Below are 23,564 nucleotides of genomic sequence, written 5' to 3'. Positions count from 1 at the left end.
GCACACCTTTTCATTAGTAGTTATTATTGTACATGCTATCTGCAGGATTTAGCTATCCCTAACAGATATAGAACTGTCAACAATCAAAATCTGAATTTCAGGCTTACTCAAGTTAATTTTGGATTGCACTTTGCGTTACAGGAGCTTTTTGGGTGCCAAAACCAATGAAACTTGACAGATACAGTAGCACTCAAGAGGGGGGAAAAAAAAAAAAACCAGAACAACACACACACCACAAAAAACCCCAACAACCAAACTCCACAGCACCAAACAAAACCACACAAACAATACTGGCCAGATAGAAATCAAAGAATTCCCTCTCCCCAGCACCCCCCCAAAATGCTTCCACTTCAGTCTTCCAAGTTGTATCTCCCATATTGAAGAGGTTACATCAGTCTAAAGTTGGAAAAGGGTATGTGTTTCTTCACTTTGGTGCTGTTACTGAATAACTTGGCTCCTCCAAATAAACCTTTGAGAGTTTGGTTTTCACGAGTCCTAACTTAAGGAAAGAACTGGTGTGCTTGATAATTATCATCATACGTGTTTATCCTAATTCACAAAACCAAAAAATGGTGAATAGCAGAAAGACTGATGCAGACTAGCTCAAGTCTCAACTGCTACTATGCCTGACAAATGTCATTAATTGACTTCCAATGCCATAGCACCAACTTGCTCATGTTTATTTACAACCATTTCAGAAACTGCCTAGAACGCTATAAATATTCACAGCACATAGTTGCCATTGTTGAAATACTGAGACCATATCCATAATTATCCTGACACTGTCAAACACACAGATATAATTGGTGACACTATATTGAACTACATGAACTTTACCTACCCAATGATTTTTTTTTATTTTAACAAGTTCCTGAAATATATGAGCAGCATCAACTGTCACCCTCCCCCACCCCCACCAAAAAAAAGGCAGGGAGAGCATCTGTAAGAAATCTGATAGCTTTACAAAGATAGGTTAGTAGAAAAGTAGGTACCGCAGAAAGGTGCAGGAAAAAAATCTTAAATAAAAAGCACATCTCAGATATTTTTTCAAATCAGTATTACACAACTGTTTTGTCCAATTCAACTAACACTTCTTATATGCAAGCAGCATCCTCCGGGAAATTGCACGTTTTAAATACTTTGACCATTAAGAACAGTACAACCGATTCTTTAAGATTTCCAAACCCCAAAATATCCTAGAAGAGGAAGACAGACTCTTTTTTTTTTTAATGAAGCAGTATCTTCAGATAGTCTTCAGACCATACCCCTCTTTATTCTCTCTTCAACTTACAATACAGAAGCAAGATAATGGATTAGACTGGCCTTAGTGAAGGACAGTATCAGTATAACCTCTGTAATATAGAAAAAAAATACACTTCTGCCAGTTAATGCTCATGAAGTCACAGCCAGCAGCAGGGTCCTGTGACAACTCAGTCAGATTTCTGCTCTTGCCACTTCTACCCTTTTCATACTGCTGTCTGTCAAGTCCATTTGCATTATTATGCTTAACAGGGCTAGTGACCTTTCAAGTACCAAAGTAACCAAACAGAAGAATCTGTGCATAAAAGCATTTACGTATGCTGAGAATATTCAATAATAGATTAGATTTTACGGGCAGAATAATTTTTACAATATTAAGTCTTAGTATTAAATCCCACTAATAAACCTCAAGGAATTAGCAGAGGCAAACACTGAAAACATTTAGTAATCTCAACAAGAATACACAGTACTCCAGCAGTACTTCTAGAAAAAGTATATTAATTTTAAAAGGTAGCTTTGTTTCCACCCCCCCAAAATGTTCCTTTCTCAATACCTTCATGACAACAATAACCATCATCTTGCTCTTAAATTACACCTTTCACTTGAGACTTTCTTCCACCAAACCAGAAATTCTCATAGTGTATAAACAAGGTGCGGATATGCACACAGCTATTTGGTGACACTGATCCCCTCATACGCTGTCTGTACCCTTCCACTCTTCTAAAAACTCTAAGGGTTTCTCATTAAAACAAAACAAAGTACTTAATCGTTCTATCTCTGAATCTCAATTTGAGATTCAATCTGGCATACAAAATGGACTTGGTGGCTAAAGTATACTAGCTGGGAATTAAAAAGCCAGTTGAGGATTCTGGCCCCACTACAAATACCTTAGGTACTAAGAAGAATGAAGAAGTAATAACAACACCTTCAGAGAAAGACTTATTTCTGATATATTAATAATAGAAGTAATAATGAAATTCTTTTCAAGATTAGCTTTTCTATTTAGGTTGTTACTCCTTAGAGTATTAACCAGCTCTTATTATATACTTGAGCTGGCATTAGTGAACTACCAAGCCAACAACCAACAAGTTTCTCGCTTTTTAATTTCACTAGCGCATCCTTTCAGGGGGCTAATTGGGCAACACACTGAAGAGAATGAACCCAAGCCCCATGGTATAACATTAACTAAAAAGTTAAGTGTTATATCCAACACATATACAGTTAAAGGCCACAAATAAACGACCCCCACTTCATTCTTCAGCTAACTAGTGTTTTAAATAATACCTCTTTGAAACTCATACTTATTTGGAACAAAAGCATAGATGACAGTAGGCTACCTTACCTGGTCGTGGTACAGGCTGTGCTGCTGGAGTTTGTGTTTTTCGAGCAGAAGCACCTTCCTTTTAAAAGACAGAAGAGGTAACATTAACAGCTGGCCTTCTTGTCAGGTACATGGGTGTTTTAAATGAACACAGAGCTACAGAGGGTATCATGAAAATGAAGGCAATATGTTTCCATTAAAGAGAAGAAAGAAAACGGCGAAATTACTCAAAACTCTGTAGGTTCTGTTTTAGACTTGGGGAGGACAGACAACCTCATAAGCTTTTACAGGTTTGCATTTTAACTATCAAATGCCTATCAGAAATGTTTTTCTATATTCAGAGAAACCTTTCCTATCTATAGCATTATCTCATTTTACCTATGATCACTTTCACCAAGGGTTAATATCGTAAGTGTAAGCAACTGGCTAAAAAAATTTCAAAACAAGATCTGCTTATGCTCTGGATTGAAAACTAGGACCAAGAAATCGCCAAGCATTCCTGCCTTGAAGAGTTCTAGTGCCCAGAAATAGCGCACTCATGATACTTAATTCTGCTCATGCCTTATCCAATTACCTTAATGCAACAAACAAAAGACCTGCACTACTATTTATTCTTGTTAACTCTGCAGAGTCAACACACCACATAAGAGAACAGTGAGGTCACACATATGGTTCCAAAGCCACGTTAAATTCCTGTAACAGCAAATTCTCTTCTCAGTTACTTCTGCGAAACCTCACTGAACAAAACATATTAATAACAATATTACTAACACTGTAAAAAAAACCCTGCTATCTTCAATTTGCAAGGCTGCAGAAAACCTTTTAACAGGAAACCATGAAATTTATCTGAAAATTACTTAAGCACTATGTGAAGTGTATCCTTCAACTGTGAAGCACTCAGAAAGGTCAGAGATCCCACCCTGGGAAAACCTGTTGGAAAGGACTCCAGTATAGTATTATCACATTTGTATGTTCTTGCATAAATAACATGTTCTGTAATTCAAAATAAAAAACGCTAATGAGCAGGGGACTACACCCAAGCAGCCTCAAGTTCCATGATTTAAATAACACTTAAAGAAACTGATTTTAAATTTCCACCATGAAAGTTAAAACTCTGCTTTCATCTCAAGAACTGTGAAGTAGAAATAGAAGAGATCACTTGACAAGGCCTTAGAAACACAAATTTACTCAAAACACTTCTTCCCTGAGCTTTAGTCAAAGCCACTCTTGATTAGTCACAATAGGCTGGAGCTGACATTTCGAACAGCATGCAGCTTTTGTAACTTTGACAGTCAGCAACCTCCTATTAATCTTCAGTATAAGGATTTAACCACCCCCCCCATTGCAAGAAATGGATATTACGCGAATTTTGCTGTATTCTTTTCTGCTTATTGAAATACCAACATCTATGTAGGGCACTTATTTTAAGACTTACTTTTTTAGTACCTGAGAAAAGGTGTTTTTGCCAATGTCCTTTCACAATAATTACTCAGCAAATGGTAAAAATCAAAATACCACACTCAAAAGGAAGAGCAGCAGGAAAGGCTGACTACCTTTGAGAGAAGCCTTGTGACTGACAAAGAGCAGTGATTTGAAACATCACCACCTTTCTTTTCACTGAGAAAGTGGAAATAAAACGTTTTGCATCTGCTTCTATGGAAAAATGTCATTTTTCTGTGTGAAAAGGCTGTTCCTGTGGTACACTAATTACACATATTGAAGAAATACCAAGAATACTCCCATAACATTCCCTTAAATTCAAAGCACTTTATGAAATGGAAAAAAAACCATCAAGCTGAAGAAACGTCACTTCCTGCTATGCTAAGTTTCTAAATCCAATTCAGTTTCCTTGGATGCTTAACTATTACCGTCTGCATTCCTCTTTCCTCCCCTACAGAATCAGTAATGCAACTTTTCATCCTCCCCTGCCACTTACTCAGTGCCTCCCACATCTTAAACAAACCCTGCAGGACCTACGGCAGCTGCAGCGAACGGAAGGAAACAGGAGCTGCTTCAGAGATTCTGGAGTTTTTCTGCAGCCTTGGAAAGAATTACATCCAAATTATAATCAAAGCCTTGCTTTGGTTTCCATATAACTTGTGGTTGTGATTTCCCTCTTCACCAAAACATCCACAAATCACCAGGATATACCTAGAATCAGGCTTAAAATAATTGGCAGATGATCTATTTGGGAGTTTTATCATACTTTGAACTGTCTTCTCTAAAGTGATTAGTGGGAAACTTAGTGCAGGAGCCTAAAACGAAAAGGCAGAGCTTTGAGAACATTGTAACTGAAATAAACCCACCAACCCCAAAACAACGGAAACATGTTGAAACAAAATCACATTAAAATATCTGATTAATGGTAGGAAATGAATTCATTTAAATTAGTAGATACAAAAGACATCTACCGCTTCCATACCTACGACCTTTTTATTAGTAAAAACAGCTTCTGTAAATCAGTAAATGATGAAGGTCACAGCTAAATCACTGCCTTAGACTGGGATAATTTCATGGATGAAACTCGCAACTCCTGATATTCTGCTGTCTTAGCACAGAAGCTCATTTATCACCTACTGAAGGCATAACGTCCATCCTTCGTAACTGATATATATCTCTATGATTATCAGTGACCTAATCACCCCTTCCTATTATGTAAAAACTGCAGACAATGTAGCAAAAGAAGCTTGATCAATATTTCAACCCCACATTTTTTAAATGGTTTGTAGGGAGAACAGCATACTATTAAGATGAGGAAGAAACAAAGGTACAGACCAGCGATGGTTGACAAGATACACTAAGTGGAGAAGAAAACCTGCTTTCAGTAAGGAAGTCATTAGCAGGATAGTTTTGCTAACATGCTGAGTTTAGGTACAAAATTAATGCTTTTCAAAAGCATTCAGATAGAGGCATAAGTTTTTCACATGACAATGCACTAATTTATGATACAAGCTCTGTTTACAAGGCAGGTATAGCCACAGAGAACGACATGCTAGGATCTTTCGCGGAGAAAATAAAAATTAAGTTGATGGAGTAAACTTCATTGTTGCTTCATTCAACCACACAAGGTAAGTGGTGATGGTAATTTATGGCCTGTTAGCTGCTCAGAGGCAATTTCTTGTTTGCATGCTCTAGCGCCATGTAAAGACAGTAGCTTCCTTCTCGGTGAGCACACAGCAAGGTATTTCAAATCATCTAATGTGAAGTGTTTAATGTAAGAGTGACTCTTAAGTAACTACCACTCTGCAAATTCGAACTCCAGTTAGGGGAGCTTTTGTTTGTGCAGCTGTACCCTAAGCATCAGAAGCAGCAGAAATCACTGTTTAGCTATTTAAAGAACACTCATTTCCTCAAAGTTTCTGAACACTTAACAGTCTTGCTCAAAGATGACATACCTAATTCTTATGCATAAGCTGTTTGAGACTGTTAAGGAGTATATTATGAATATTCATAAGTTGAAACTAATTTAGTAGCAAACCCATGTAATTTGAAAAATACAAATAATCTTTAAGACAACCACTTAACATTGTATTTTAATCAAAAAAATTACTTGGTTTAGTTGTGTTAATTCACCGCAGAAGGTTATATATAGTTTACTTATGATTTACATTAAATGTATGAGTATTTAACCATCCAGAAGCAACACCCTGACATAGAATGAAATCAGGAAAACAGACACCAAAAGCTCCATCTTTCCTGGATTTCGCTGCATATTTACAGATACACAATTCTATACCTTTCAGTGGAATTCATTCCATTTCAGTACTAATGTTTCCTGTCACATTAGACATTTACACAATGTCTGCTCAATAACTGGTTTTTAATTTTAGTGTATTTAGCACTCTGTTTAGCACTGTCCTACCTAAAAATATTCGGTTTGCAAACCAATGCATGAATGAAAACAGGTTAGTACATATGAAAAAAAAAATCCAGATTCCCACTTATAGTCAAACAAGGAAGAAAAAAAAAGCCTCACACCCTGAAGAATGACTGACCTCCACTATTATTGTATGCCCTGGTAATGAAGCTTTTAGCATGTTCTTTTCTTCCCTCATTCCTTCATAAAATTTCTATGTTTGTCTTACAAATTCAGACACTGCTATATGCTCTCTTAAGTTTTGTGGAAGTAAACTATGTTTACAATATCAAGAAGCTTTAGGTCTATTGCTTCAAGTCCCTTAAATTTGTACATTTTGTATACAGCTTGCTTCACACCTTTCCTTTCACATGTGCATTCATTTTCCTTCCCTGCTTCTACATTATACAGGCAAGCTGCAATATATTATGAAGATGCAAATTGTTTTGGACAGATTTTTACCACACTTGTCAGTCCTCCCATATATTGCATCCTCAGTCCCTTTTAATGTGAAAAATTCAACAATTTAAGAAGAATCTGTTTCTTGCAGTAGTAAATAAAATATTCCATTTACGCAAACATCAAAAATTATCTAAGAAAAAAAGCAAACTATGGTCAATCCATAGCTGTACTTAGTTACCCAGCAGTGAGTGTTGTTTTGTTTCTGGTTTGTTTGGTGTGGGTTTGTTTTGTTGGTTTTTTTTAATAGCTTTTAAAACCTTCTGCAGTGTTTGTTGACCTTTTAATTAAAAAGAAATTTATATTTTAGATAACTAGGACTTTTCTGAAGTCTAAATGAGCACTAACACCCACAGTGAAGTTACTTTCATTCATTTCTCAATTGGAATCAGAAATTGCCTGAACGTAACTCATCCTAAATTTTAGCAACTGAACCCTCATGTTTTAAGCAATAAAAGATATTATGCTGATAGAAGTTTCTTTGGAGGCAGGTTTCAGATATACCCAAAGCACAAAAAAAGCTATTAGAAGTTTCTTATTGTGGTTTAACAAGGTACAAATAATGGAAAGGAAAACCTCAAACTGTTTCATTGCACATTCACTATCCCGATTGGTTTCTGTAGAGATCCATACAGTCTGTAATATTTTGACCTTTAAAAACATTAGAGGCAACAGATAGAATTGACAATTTGATGCCATCTTGTGGCTTTTTTAATTTCACAAATTTAATTTCTGTCTTGCTCCTTTATAATCTTTAAATTAGTATAAGTTCTTTACCCAAAAATCAAAAACTATCAGGTAACTTGCATGCCTCTGCACAGAGATAGTACAAATAAAAAGTAACATTTGATTCTGTGAGAAGGATTAGCAACTGCTTGCATATAAAACATAAAGCAGCTTTCGGCTTCACCATCCATGACGGAAGACAATTCAACCAAAGACTGTTCTGTTCATAAAAATGAACGTAGCAAAACTGCAACACGTGGATCACAAATGAGAAAGAAAATAAAAACATGTAGATGGTAAGCCTGTATAATTAAGAACAGACTTCAATTTATCTATTCAATTCAGGGCAGAAGGGACTGTAAGAACTCATTTTAATTACCAGCAACTATACTATCATTGCCTGAGTGATTTAAAGTATTGAATCTTGAAGATTATAGTAAAGCCAACCTAAAGAACTATGGCAAAATCTAGAACTACTGCATAGTTAAAAAGAATATTATTTTTCTAGAAATTAAGTCCTGTATACAATAATGTATGACAGACAGCCAGAACAATGGGATAACCGCAAAAACAGGTATCTAACATCTGGTCCAGATGCCCTACTTTAAGCTAGGTAGAAACATCTATCTATTTCATATAAATAGCTTAGATTCTGAAAACACAGGGCTTTGTTCTAAAAATTTAAACCCCTTAAAAGCCTTGGGGGAACGAGGGGAAAAATATTCCAAAGAACCAAGCAAAACAATCCAACTGAGCTGCTCTGCCTCTGCAGTCCTCCCAATAGTTCTCTGACTTCTGCTCATATCAAGAAAATTTTAATATTTTAACTAGTATTTCCCATCATCACTTTACTTACACATGAAACTGGTATAGCTTATACAGACACAAAGCTGCATATGCAGCCCCCCCCCCAACCAGATACTTAAATAATAAATTGCAAGCTTAAGTGCCTTCCTAATTTTAAACTATGCTGTAAAAAAATAGAATTTGATAACAGAATCTTAACTATTGTGCAAATACAGCTAATATCACAGTCCTTGTAACTTCCGTTGCTTGTAATATTAATGAAAAGGTCATTTCTGCTGTTTACATTGTTTCAACTTCCTCATAGTCTAGAGGAGAGAGTGGCAGTTTAAGCAGAATTAAAGATATTTTTATAGAATGAATTTTAAAAGGGGAAAGTTTACCATTATTTACCAAAGGCTTCAGATACCAACTGCCTAAGGAAAATAACACCACAGCTTCACTATTTCTTGATTTGACAACTATAAAACTGATGTGACAAAAGGGGTTAGTAAAAATTATATAACTCTCACTTACTTCAAAATACAAAATTGCTTATACTGAAGATCATGTATCATCAAGCACAGTTTAAAGAAACGTTCCTATGGAAGACTGCCAATCCTTAAATTTGGTTGCAAGAAAGAAAATTTGATGCCCATCTTCTTACAAAGATAAAGCAAATTTCATTATAGTTTTCAAAATACCGTTAAGGTTAGTACATACAAAAAACTTCAAAAGTGTAAGGAAGTTAGATATAGACAGTCTCTTCTGAATGAGCACACCATTACAATGATGGAGGAGAGGGAGAAAGTAAAAGCAAGGAAAGGCGGCAGAAATAAAACTATGCTGATGGCATCAAGGGGCTAACAAATTTAGAAATACCAATACTTGTTCCACAGCATTCAAATTAAACTTTTCTTAACAAATCTGGTCCTTTATTAATCCATTATAGAATTAAAACTGACAGAATTGCTCAAATTCTGAAACAATGACACTGTAAAACATAATAAAGAACAGGACTGACTGGTTTTCTTCTGAAGCAGGTTAGGCCTGGAGATCAGTGTCATTGAAATACATGAAAAATACTGCCATTTCTTGTTTACTACAACCAGGTTAGAAGAAGTTCAGTTCAAACATGTAAAAATATGACTGAATTAACTAGACTGCTCACAGATAGATTAGGCAATATTCTGGTTCTGCAAAGAAAATGGATCTAAGCAACAGAAATCACAACTGAAACTAAATGAATACTGTAGTGACTAGTAATCAAGTAGGGACAAACCCATATAAATGTGCTAAAGTAATACTAAAAATTATTGGAGATGCTTTGGAAAGAGTTAATGAAAGCAACAATTACTGAGATGCCTTAAAACTTAAGCATTACCCTCGAAGTTAAGCTTTCAAAACATTCCTGAGCAGTCTTCAATCAAGTGTACTAGAGCTCCTCCCATCTGTATCCTTGCCCAAAATATCAGTAAAATTAAGATCTGTGTCTTGAATTTACATCAGTCATGTAATTTTAAACTGTTGCTATTCAAGTAGCAATTTTGAGCTGAAGAGGAATGTTGGTGACAAATCCAGATTAAACATGTAAGCACTTCCATGTTCCTGGGGATAAGCTGTTTTCATCAAAAAGCAACTCTTAATCCTGAGAACTCCAGAGGCTCTGTTTGGTTGCTAGTGTTTTTTGTGTTGTTTTTTTTTTTTTTTTAAATAAAGGCCTGTCTACAATATACCTACCTATGTTTATTTAAATTAGTCATTCCGTTGAAATGTGCAAAAAGACAAAAACAGGTGTCACTAACACATTAGTTTTGCTTAAATTCTTTCCCTTTGGGTTAATTATCTGAGTAGGCCTCATGCATATTACTTGGCAATTGTTATGATTTTTGTTTGAGAACAAAAGGATTATTTCATCTTTTGCACCTGACTTTTGAGAATGTCTATACACTACTGGTTTTCTCTATAGTAAAATCAGAACGTGCCACATCAATTCAATAGAAATGGAATTTGCATAATTGTGAATTTACTATGATTTGCTAATATTTGAGTCTCCAACTTCATGCATTTATGAATCTCTACTTTCGATATTACCTGTAACCGCAAGTATTAGCCACTCATATGAAGTGGTTTTTCCATTAGAAACATTACAGAATGTGGGGTTCAAAAAATTAATCTGCATAAAAGTACTGCTGACATGAAAATTCTAAACACAAGTAGAAAAGCACTGTTGTTTTTCTACCCGGATCTTGCTTTGGAAATGATGTTCAAGGGAACAGGCCTATGTACATTCAAGAAAACATTGCTCCGTACAGAGCAACATGAAGATCCCACTTACACCTGCATTCAGTGAGTGATAAATTTGCAGAGGAAACAGCTTAAAAGACCTCAAAAGGCTTCTTTGCAACTTCTGGAAAGACTCATGAAATGCTTTGTGTGAGAAGAATATTTTCAAAAGCTCTGCAGGTGCCTAAATGAATACAGATGGATCTTTAACTTCTGCGTGAAAGTTTTTCCAATAAACCCAAACTGAACCAAGACCCAAGCAATTGATTAACTTTTTGTGATGCTGTTCAACATCTCAATGCAACTGGAACTGATGAGGCTTTTCCAGACTCCCCTTGGTTATACTGAACCCTGTTGCTAGAACAGGGGATGCTGTAGTATTAGAAACCGAATACATAGGAAGCTATTAAAGACCTCAGTTTTTTTTTTTTGTGATTGCTTGTTCAACAAGTTATCCAGCACCACTGTTTCCCAGTTGTACTTCATCCTGTTGTGATCTTCTCCTTTTTATTCACTGAAAAAGAGTTTTAATATTATTCTTCTGTACCATACCAGCTTTAGCAATCCCAGCACTATGGTTATACGTTACATTATGTTACAAAGAAACATAATTATCATGGATGTTCATGGCCAGCGAGATGAAAGCAATTTTCCAAATAATCACCTTAGAAGACTTAAAATATCAGGAGAAAATCCTGAAACTGTATTCCTTGAGGAGCCAATGCACAAAGCTGAACAGTGGAGTGATGAACTCTTCGCTGTTTGTGTTGCATAGAAAACTAACTGCTGAGTTCAAAACCAGCATGAGCTTTTTCAGGATCAAAAGCTTTAGCTGCAGCTATAATAAATTGTAATAAACAAGCCAAGAGATAATAGGGCTTGAGCGATGACAGTGATGATTATAAGAATACAGACTATAGCCACTTTGAAATGGAAAGGGCTATTTTGAACTGTCACAGGCCAGGGAAAAGTCTAGAAAAATGTTCTAACTGCAGATTGTCTTGACACTCAAGGCTTTCTCCTTTACGAATAACAGCCAATCTACTATGCAAGTGCAGCTGCAAGAGTAGGTGGTTTTTTTAAACCACAAAAGGTGATGATCTTGAGGCCTGTTATAACTGGAACAGGCTGCTAGTAATACTAGAGTACAGACCCATGCAACCAGTTGAGTAATTCTGGTAATGAATTTACGCTATCTCAAATTTTCTTAACTCTTTTTATATTTCTTTGTGAGTTGTACGCTAAGACACCACAAGAGTGTCTTGCTGGACACCCACTTGCCACACTGGCTACAGCAGTTAAGTGATACCAACTGTACGTACAGGAAATAAAAAGTACAACAAAAAGGAAAAAAATTTGTATATTTATACGAGTTACCTGTGCCATTTGCAAACAGAGTAGTAAGCCTCCACCATAATACTTATTTAAGGCCTCATATCAAACTGTCCATTGAGACAGAGCAGATTCACTATCTTGGGTGCTGATGATAAAAATATCAACAAAATATGATGACACAAGAGATATCTGTACAACAGCAGACAAGCAAGTTCAAAACAGAACAGTAATTTACCGCAAAAATTTCTGTGTTTAGTCCAGCATGAAAGTCTTATGATTTCTGAACTTGCATATGCTGCAGTTATCCACACACTGTAATCCCCTGAAACTAGGAATACTTCACATTTTAATCTGCTTACAAGATAACTAAAATACTATCTCTAAACAGTTGTCCTATCCCAGCTGCATAAATTCACAGGTTTGTTTTTAATTGTCATATTTAAAAAAAAATTATACCAAAGAACGGAAATTAACCAAAGAAACACCATATTCACAAAAAAATCCCAGATTTTGTCCTGCTCTTACACTACAGATCTTACTGCTTTAACTCATTTAAAGAACAGACTGAAAGGAAGAAAACACGTTGTGTACCATGAAGATGGGAAATGAATCAAACTGGGATGTAAGCGAAGTTTTTTGGTGGATGGCAGTGGGAGGATGATGGGTGAACAGATTTTTGTTTGCTTTTTAGCACTGTAGCTAAGCACCCTTGATCATCATGGCAGCAAAAGCATATCACTTCTCCATGGCAAGAATGCAAATTCAGTCATTTCCCCTTTCTCAAATGCGTGATTTAAACCTTACATTTACAGTTTGTACAAATCAGAAAAGCCCCTGTGAAATGTTTGCCATGCACTGTTGTTGTGGCGTAACACAGCAGGCAGCTAAACACCACACAGCCATTCGCTCACTCTCCCCCTGCATGGGATGGGGGAGAGAATTGTGGGGGGGGGGGGATGCAAAATTTGTGGGTTGAAATAAACACAGTTAAATACGACAGAATAGGAAGGGGTGGTGGCAATAATAATAATAACATACAAAATAAGTGATGCACGATGCAATTGCTCATCACCTGCCAACCAATGCCCAGCCAGTCCCCGATCAACAATCGCTGCCCCCTGGCCAACTTCCCCCAGTTAATATACCGAGCATGACATCATATGGTGTGGAATATCCCTTGGCCAGCTGGGGTCAGCTGTCCTGGCTGTGTCCCCTCCCAGCTTCTCACCGGCGGGGCATGGGAAGCTGAAAAGTCCTTAACTAGTGTAAGCACTACTTAGCAAGAACTTAAACATCGGGTGTTATCAACATCATTCTCATCCTAAATCCAAAGCACGGCGTTATACCAGCTACTAGGTAGCTGGTATCTATCCCAGCTGAAACCAGGACAACTATACATAAACGCAGCGATATTCAAGGTTAAAATGCATGGGCATAGCAACAAAAGCTTCAGATGAAGCTTTTTGCACTCATAGTGCCTCGAGCTGGGGAGATGGGACGGGATGTACTCGCGTTACTGCCAGCCCAGATTTCTGTTCCCCATCTCCTTTCCTCATGTGACAATGTAACAGTCTTTGTCAACAGGTTGATAATGTGTTCAGAGGAACTGACCTACACCTGGTTTTTATCACCAGAAGCTGGGAAATCTGACACGTAACAATCTGCCCCCAAACGCAAAGTTATTGGTCATCTTGCAAGTAAACCTCTATTTCACTAAAAATAACAAACCCAACAGAAATCACCTATTTTGGACAGGCACAGAATGCCTTGTATTTTCTACGTACGGGCTTGCTATACAGTGCCTTATGAACAAGCACTATTTTGAAAACTATTATGACAGGAGCTGACGTTTGATTACAATGTTTCTTTCTGCCTGGTGATTTCATACACTTCTATCAAGTAAAACAAAAGACTTCAGTAGATTTAACTTGAAAAAAGACTCATCTGTTACTGGATCAAAATGTTGACATTCAGATTTCAACAAAATAGATCCTTGGAAACATTTTCCCCCATTTTAACCCAGGGCATATAGACAATTTTGGATACAAAAGAATATACACACAAAATTCAAGAACCAACCCAAGAAGTTCATAAGCAGGGTATTAATAGTGCCTCAATCTTCGTATTAAACTTGAGGAATTACCTAGCCCCTAGCTTCCCATGCTTTATATATTTAACAGAATAAAACATCATGGAAAAAAACTTCCAATCTTCAATATCCTCAAACGGCTGCTCCCACCACCGGTAGAAATCATTGGCACATCTTTCTCAGTGCAATATTCTGAGTCTGAGCATTTACAAAATTTATAGTAATAGCATCCCACTCATACCAGTCACAGGAGCTCTGACAAACTGTCTTCTAGACTACCTAGATCTTTTGCTTGGGCTGCATTATGCAAAAGTTTCACACACCCCATCATAATTAAACTTTAGGATAAAAATGCAGTATTTTTAGTACTGCTCTATGCCGTTTATGGTCCCGTACTCCAATTCTTTCTCCCTCCAGCTTTGCTAGTGAGATCCGTTGCACTAGATACTTTCATTGTAGAACTCTCATGCAAGAATTCTGTTTTAATTAATATACATTTTTATTTATAATTATGAAGGAGCACTGAAATTAGACCAAAACATTTATTATTTCCCACCCCCCACCTTCTTTCTCCAAGAAATTTCCACTCAGTGCAACTGGGTAACTCCAAGAGGCCTGAAGTTTTCCTCCCTAGGTATGGATGTATGCAGATTAAAAAGCTAAAATATTTTGCAGGAATCACTAATACGCAGCACTAAATCACACTACTGTACAAGTCAGCAGAATCAGCCCAGAAGCCGCCTGAACCCAAAATTCTGTATGTCCTAAATTAAGCCTTTATGCTTACCCAACAGATTACAAGATTTAAAAAACCCTAATAATCCCCTAAACATTATAACAAATTAAAACCTTCTGGTTTGTACCCAAAGAGCAAATAGACAATGTAGTGTTCAACTTTCAGTTGTCTTCATTTAATCATGTTCTAAAAGCCTGACTCTTTGACAGAAGTTATACAGCCTTTTGATAGGGCTGTTTTACTTCAGAAAGAAATAATGTATGTGAGTCAAGCAACAGAATCATAATATTAATTATCATATAACGAAGTCACCTGGGACAGAAGTATCTGTCACCTATCATAGATTCATGTTGAAGACAAACAACAGAAACCATATTTTCATCATAGCAACAATGATTTCTACTTGTGTGCTTTTTGACAAATATTTAGGTTGAAAGAATTGCCTTCAAATTATTTTGCACTAGCATGCGTGCAAGAGAATTTGTGTAATATTACTACAATATTATATACCAAATAGATTGTGCAAACTGCTATTGGTATTTGTAGCCTGAATTAATATATCATTCATACCACCCTATCGTAGAATATAAAAGCTGATGATGTTATATGCCTGGATCAAAAACTAACTGTAATGGCAATAAATCATGCATTAAGTTAAAATACAGGAAGGATTCTGGCTGTATCAGACAAGAGGAATTTTTCCATTTGGCCTTCTGCCTCTACTTTCAGCTTCCTTTGGCATTATATCTAAATTCCCCATTATTCTTCTCTCTTTAGTAGAGAAGATTAAATTAAGCCCTTCTCAAAGCATTGAAGACAGCATTCAACTTTTATTTTTTCATTTTATACACAATCCCTATACTAGATAGTCTATCTCCAAGCTTCTGTCTATGCATTGTGAGATCTGGTTTATATTATGACTGCTCTTTGAAATGGCTATGGCACAGCAGTATTTTTGGTAGCGCAGAAATGCAGGCCAACTGACAAGGTCTCATTTGTACAGTCTGGAGCCACCCTATTCAAAGATGAAGACGGGATAAGGGCCGTACAAAAAAGTCTACACATTTTAGGATCTTCCTATTACGCCATGACTTTTATAGAGTCTTCATCCATAACTGCAGAAAAAATCACCCCCCTGACTAAACAAGCAGACTCCTAAGTGTATTTTAAAACGGGTTTTAGAAGTCTTCAAATGGCTACCCCTCTCTCTCTCTGTATATACGAGCCTCACCATGTGTATGTCCACACACATAAAAGATAAATTTGTGTCTGTGAAGAACTTCGCACTGAATAAATGCCTAAGATGACAGACTACGCCAGTCAGCTCAGACACAGGTGAGGATCACTGCAACTATTATTTCTGCTACTCACATGTTAGCAAATACCAGTCATCCATAATGATCCTGTGGATTTCACAGTTTATCTGAAGGAAATCTGCCTTAAGCAGCATGACCTCTTCAGCTCTCCTTCAGCTCTCACATCTGTCCCGTTACTTCAAATAGTTGTTTTGCCTTTGAAAAGTCTACTGTCAGTGATAAAAAAAAATAAACAACTTTTTTTTCCTACAGCAATCTGTTGCAAAACAAGATCCCCTCACTGGAAAACTGAGCACTTAGGTGGCAGCAAATAAAAATGAGTAAGCCACTAAGAGCAGACTATGTTTTGGAATAGAGTTAGGCTTTCAATGCCAAGATCTCAATGAGAAAAAAAAACCCAAAGTGTAATAAGATTTTTCTGTTATGACACCCTGGAATTTTCTGTACATGCTTAGGAGGACTTCACAAGTCAAACAGATTCAATTTCACAGAAGCTCATCCAATAACTTCCTTGTCTTAATCTGGTGGTGCTCTACTTTCGTGAGAAAAACACCAAAACAAAATAGCAATGTCACCTTTTGAGAAAGGACAACACAGTAATTTTACATGTAGCTCAAAAGGCTGGTAATAAGCACGAAACCTCACACATTTCTATTTATTCCTGTTCTTCTAAAGAGACATTTTGAAAATGTCTGAAAACCCAACTATTCACGAGCTTATGCCAGACTACATATTTCTTCCTCATTTCTCAGTTTCCACACTGTCATATTCTTGGGTAAATGAATATATGCATATTTTGAAGGAAGAGCAAAACCCCTTATGTTCTCAAACAGACATTTTTGTCACTGACTAGTGCCTAGTTTGAAGAAAAACATCTGGAAATTAGATAAAAATAATGACAAGGCACTACCAGTATGAATGCTGTTCTAAAAAAAACCCCAACTTATTACTGCCATCAGATCTTAATCAACTGGGATCAGATATTCTGTGTAGCACATTTTCCATTTGAGATGACAGAGATGCCTTAGATTTAGTGATTTCATTAGCTCAGGGCAGCTTCACACAAACACAGCTAGTTTACCTCCCAGGCCAGCAGGGCTTCAGAAACAGCACCACCACACAGCATGGAGCTACTATTTATAAATCTTGCAAGCATCTCATGTATGCTGCAGCATTGTTTCAAGAACAAGCAAGCAATTCTACACAGAGTCATCAGAGCTTATTAGCTCCAGCCACATGGGACCTGAACCGACTCCACCAGACCATTCAGAGTAGGCTGATGCATCTGTTCCCTAATGGTCAACATTCCACAAGGCTTATTAGAGTGTGTGCATTATCATGTGAATACACAGATCCAATTTCAATCTGGCATTGGTCCCAACCAACCTGGTAGTGAGAGAAGTACAGCGATTCAAGAGACCTGCTCTAACTTTCCCTGCTGTATCCAGCGTTTCCCACATTACTGACATATTTCCTTACCCATTCCCTTCCCCCAGTGCACCTCAGATAAGTGAAAATTAATTACACATAACCAAAAACACTCTTCTTGTCATTAGGCAAACACAGCATAAAAGTACAGATACTGGTGCAGAGTTTCAGACAGCACTGTGTAGAGTCAACTGCAAAAGAAAAAAAATAGCAAAAAGATTTTTTCACAGCAAAGAAATCTTCTCCATGAGGTGTCCTAGATTCTCAAGAAAAAAGGGGACTCCCTTTTTATATTGTATCCAGGCCTCATTAAATTAAAAAGGAAATTTTACAGTTTTTTTGCTTACCTAGTCATGCAATAGAAAGAAAATGACTGTTGTCTTTTTTGCACTATTATGCTTCTTACTGATATTAATGGAATTACAGGGCTTTTTGTAGTTGGCAAAATAAGTAACTCCAAGGAAAGCAGTAAGATGGAGATCCAAAGGTGCAAGGTGTGGGGGGGGGGTTGGAGGAGTAAGGTCAGGTTTGGTCTCTGGAAAGTTATTCCTTTTCTTCTGCAATGTAAATCTTAACACTTGCACGAGTAAAGCACAAATGTGCATTAAACAAAAATTACAGAAAAAGCATTTGTAGAGGTCTGAATGCTCTGTTACACAAAGCCTTGAGAGAAGAAGACTTAAAAGAACCTGCAAAGTATAACCCATCATCCAAGGTCATGAGATTTGTGGGGTTTTTAAGAGGATGACAGTTTTTGTGTGTTTTTAGAGGTTGCCTTTTTTTTTTTTAAATGACAGATGCTCCCTATAAATTTACTCTACTTTAGTAAAACGGATCAGTAATAGAAAGCTTTGCAGATGCTGAGTTGCAAGAATCTCTATTACAGAAAAATATAATATTTAATTTCAGGCCAAATTTTATTAATTCAGCATTATTAAATATATCCAATATTTTTCTTTTCTGTAAAACACACACGTCCCTGCAGTATGTAATAATGATTCTTCATATTACGTCTTGAAATGGCCAAGATGCAAGACAGCTGCCTCTGATTTCTTCTTCTGTTAGAGCTACTAGGTTACAGAAAATAAAAAAACCTGGAAGTTTGAAATATAGCTTAGGATAGCAGAAAAGGATAAAAATTCTCTAGTTATGAACCAATATTCTCTGTCAATTAATGTAATACAAACTGAGCTCTAAGGATTTCTTCTAAATCATGTATTTGAGGTCTAGGAACCCTGGTGTCTCTGACTCTACATTAGTAATTTATGTGAAAAAAAATCCTCAGGCTCACAAAATATCTTGAATCTTACACTGATTACAGAAGGAATTATGAACACAGTTATTCAGACAAAAAGCATGAGTTCCACAGCATAGTTCCCTTTTCCTTGGAAGTCACTAAAGGGATGCTATCATTTAATTTAATGAGAATTTCAGAAGCGGAAAGAGAAAGTCTGCAGGACAGACCAGCAAAGAGAGGTATGCAAAATCATTTTATATGATAACTTGATTTCTTTGTTGATCAGAACTGTATACAAATGAACATTTACTTCCAAAGGGTTTTTGCCACAAAACAGAATTAACCAGAAATCAGATCAATGATATCAAGCACACTCACTACCTGATAAAATTCAGCACATATTAAAATCAGCTTTTCATTAATATACACTGACTGGAAACTAAGTTGAGGGAATCATGAACATGGAACATTAGGGGAAAAAACAGATACATGAAACTGGCTGGCCAAGCTGAAGTAGTTCTATCAAACTAGGTGGTGTGCAAGGTGTTTGGAATAATTTTAGCTCCCCCAACATGGCAAAGAAAGGGCAGCAGGGAACTGCTCTTAAAGGGGACTTTCTCCATTTTATGGTCCAGGTTTTCTGCTGGATATGAACCAGCATTTCTTAAATTTCTTACAGGAATAGAACCTCTTGGGTTACTGGAGGAAAGATCTTCCCCACAAACCATGTTCTTTTTCCTAGTTTAAGCATCTGTGCTTGAAGAAAAAGCTTCAGGCATTTAAGACCCTTCTAAAGCTTCATTATTTCTGCTATAAACCCTGCATGTCCCACAGAATTAGCTGTATAGGAGAATACTTACAGGATGGAGCCACAGGAATTAATGTACTAATGCTGCTGAGGCAATGTGACAATGGAAACAGTCCATACACATCTCAACCCCAATACATGTGAAATTCTGACAGCTCTGAAAGTCCAGCTCTTCAGTTTCACATTATTTAACATTAACTGAACATCTGCATCACCATTTTCAACTTCAAAACCAGGAGCTTTTGAAGCTGGCAAAATTCTTCCATATTCATGCACAAACCATATACAAAGGGAACAGAAATTTAGATAGCAAATGAACAGTTGGAGCTGCTAATCTCTTAATCAGTCTCTCAAAAAAAATCTACATAGCTCATCCATTTCGTATGGTAACTTGATTTCTTGTTCATCAGAAGAATGAGGCAGGAGGTCTGCATCCTGGTGATGAACCTCATATGCCTAGACTCTGAGTCATTGGGAGAGAAGTGCTGGATGTCTCAAGAGCTTCAAGATCGTCTAAAGGGAAAAGGGTCCTTCTGTGCCTGTTACAGGAGGGAATCACAGAGAGAAGGGGCTGGACAGGTGGTAACAGCTGGAACAACACATTTTTCTCCTTAGGCATTCTGCTAATGGTGGTGGTGGTGATGATAATGAGCTGGTGGCCTATTAACTCCCATAGGAAGCCATCTTCCTCCTTTAAGAGATTTGATACGTAGTATCAGTTCTTCCCCAAAGTCTCACTTTCTGTAAGAATTTAAGTTTTCATTTCAAATTCTCATGCTGGGGGTGTGAGGGTGGGTGTTATGGGTAAGGCATACGGTAAGGTGGAAAACAGAAGCCAATTTTCTACAGTTCTTTACACTGCCAGTGAGCGTTTGGTACTTCTGCTGGTTGGCCTTCTCTCCCCTGCTGTGCTGAATCAAAGCCTCATAAAGTCCCTGCTCTTCTCAGAGCGCAAAAGGAATACTTGTGACAGGCGGAAAATATTACTGCTGGCACTGGATTGTCAGTTCATCAGGGGAGAACCACACAACCAAAAATACTGCACAATACAAATGAAATTATGTTGTCCATCCTCTGGAAAAAAAAAAAAAACACCTGCATTTAGCACTTGAGATCAGCAATAATTGGATGCAAAGCCTGGGGGAAGACATGAGAAATCAGAATACAGAAAGGAAGGAAGATGTGACAAAGCAAACAACACATTATTGAAGGAAGAAACGTGTCTGGACAATAGTCCAATATGCAAAATTTGCATAACACACAAAACCAGAACAGAAATAAAGTAGACCAAAACCATTTTGTATTTTGGCTTTTCAAGTGAATTTTGAAGCACTTCAAACCTGTGTTCCTCACAGGAAGCTGCGATAGAAGAATGGATTGAATTCCAGTTGGATACCTAGAACATCGGTTTAGTTAATTAAAAAAAATACAAGATTTAGAATTATGAAATATCCCCTTGAAATGTTTCCTAAGGCAAATGGAATAAGAATCACCCTCCTGACTTGAAAAGATCACTTGGTCTTTTCTCTCTGCAGTTAGGAGATGGGCTTATATTCCTTATTGAATGATAAAACAACTGTCAACTACTCATTAGCAAACAAAAAGATGCATGTTTCAGGATAACTGGAAACCTCTTCTAATTCTGTCACCGTTTCAGATGGATCTATACTGCTGCATTTCTGTGTTAAATTTAAGACATTCAAAGATTAATGAAATCACTGAGTTTATGACTTGGGTGTGATTAGAAGAGAGTGCAAAATCTTGACCATTTATTACAAAGATGCAGCAAGCATAAGCTGGCTTTCACAACAAACTGAGCAATGGTGAAAATCTGCTAAGGAAAATAAGGCAGGCAATACTGACACTTGTGGTCATTTCTAGATTGCTATTTTTCATTCCATTACAAATATGCTTGTGATAGTCAAGAAACACGTTGGGATCGCAAAGTAGCCAAGCAAATTATAGATGTTCTACAACCCTGCCCTCTGCACTACAAATGACTTACTGGAGAAGTATTTTTTCTGAAGAAAAGAATGGCCACTAGCCATATACATTATAATTTGTAACAAAGAAAAGTAAAACTAAGCATTTATGACTTTCTGTATCAACACATTTCCAGAAGGAAGAAAATAAAGTTTAATAGCAAAAATAACCTATCTTGAAAATATTGCCATTAATCATTTTGAATTGTCACTGGAAAGGTTTTCAACACATTACAGCTGAATTAATACTACATTTTACTGTGATAAGATGGATTAAACTTTGCAAAGTGTTCATGGAGTATCCAGAAAGAGGCTCTATATGGGAACATTCAGCTGACATGGGAACATGTCAGCTATGATGTACATATTTAGTTTAACGTTCATGGGACTTGTGGTCACCAGGCAGAAAATTACCAAGCAGTTCACACCTGACTATCATGACCACTCTAAATTGATTTGAGAAACTTCTATTAATGTTGTCAAGACAGAACTTTATTTAATGGCTCGACCTTAGGGTCTGATTTATTTTAAAACCGGTTAGACAACATTCTGCTGATACCCTCTAAAAATGACATGTCAGAGGGTTTTTTAAGTTTTTTGAAGAAAATGTTTCGAACCTACACACCTTTGTTTTGCATAAGTACATTTTGCATCCTTCATGGTTGTCACCATCTTTTCTGTTGACATTTTTTCTGGCTCCTTGCACCTGCTTCTAGCTTTGCAAAACTCATTGATCAGTCAAGCTTTCACTGGCCACAGTAGCTCTACAGTGTTCCTTACACACACGCTGCACATTTTCACATCAGAGTAACTCCTTCTTAGTCTTAATAGATGGCAGCATTTCAAACAATAACATTGCAGCTTCTAATTTAAGATGTAACCATAGTAACATTACAGAACATACTACTCCTTGGATCAAGAACAAGCAGTCCACTGACCCTTCACGGTGAGATTTAGCTGAAATAAAGCTCATTCCAACCTCCAGCCCAGCAAGATTACTGAAACCTTCAGGTCATATTTCCAGTACAAAGCCAGCCCTGCCCTCCTGAAAAACCCAGAAACATACAGTATTACAGAAAAGTAGTAAAGACAAAAGTCCTCTAAAAGAAAAGGAATTTCTTCCTGAAAGTTGGACTCTCTAAAGCTATGTCAGTCACACCCAGATAGAAAATAGTAGAAAAATCAGTTTTTCCTTACTTTTCTGTAAGATAAGCAAAGACCTGCTCATCCTTTAAAATCAAGTAATGAGTGAACAAAATATATTGTTCATTAAGATTTAAGAATTCAGTATTCAGTTTGTTCACATGGCAAGGTAGCAAATTTTACACATATCAACAGACAACATCTTTGCCTGAACATTACAAGCTATGCACAAGTGATATGGTCATATAATTAAAAGCCAAAAGGTGACATCTGTTCCCTTCTAAATATACTTTAAGACAGATTGTTTAGAAAAGGTGGCCCTTGAGACTTTTGTATCTTTAATATTTACTAATGATCATTTACAGAAGAATAAAAAACAGCTCTGTCCTCCCCAATATATAAACATACCACATATAGCTCACAAACCTTTGGAGATACACTTCAGGTATAGTGAAGCAGTAGTAAATAAAGTGGAAACGTTACTGATATTAATAACCATTCTGTTGAGATTTAGACTTTCTTCATGAATGCAATGTTATGTGTCTTATCTGAAAATTCAAAAGTCAGAGGGAGATTTACATGCTGGTATTCGAAAAAACATTACTTGCATCTATGTAAATCAACATGGGTAAACTAACTACATGAATCTCTCACTTGATTTCCTACTCATAGCTCAGAATGCAGCAGTGACAATACTCCTAGCCAAACTCTGTCACATATTTGTATGCATACAGCAACAGATTATATAAAGTTCTGTGTATTATACAGGGTAAGGATAAGAAAACTTTGTGTGTTTAAG

The 23,564-nt window shown here is 36.8% G+C and overlaps 1 protein-coding gene across 1 annotated transcript in view; it reads right to left on the bottom strand.

The window, feature by feature from the left end:
- The window catches only part of CDC73 (cell division cycle 73), a 110,385-nt gene that overhangs the window by 14,980 nt on the left and 71,841 nt on the right, over positions 1–23,564 (bottom strand). Inside the window, exon 11 of the mRNA XM_075097202.1 lies at positions 2,603–2,660. Within this exon, the coding sequence (XP_074953303.1) occupies positions 2,603–2,660 (58 nt within the window). The remainder of the gene's footprint in view (positions 1–2,602; positions 2,661–23,564) is intronic.

The sequence above is a fragment of the Phalacrocorax aristotelis genome, chromosome 6, assembly GCF_949628215.1.
Source record: "Phalacrocorax aristotelis chromosome 6, bGulAri2.1, whole genome shotgun sequence".
Lineage (NCBI taxonomy): Eukaryota > Metazoa > Chordata > Aves > Suliformes > Phalacrocoracidae > Phalacrocorax > Phalacrocorax aristotelis.
The sequence above is the reverse complement of the archived record's forward strand: the minus strand, read 5'-3'. Positions and strand labels throughout refer to the sequence as shown.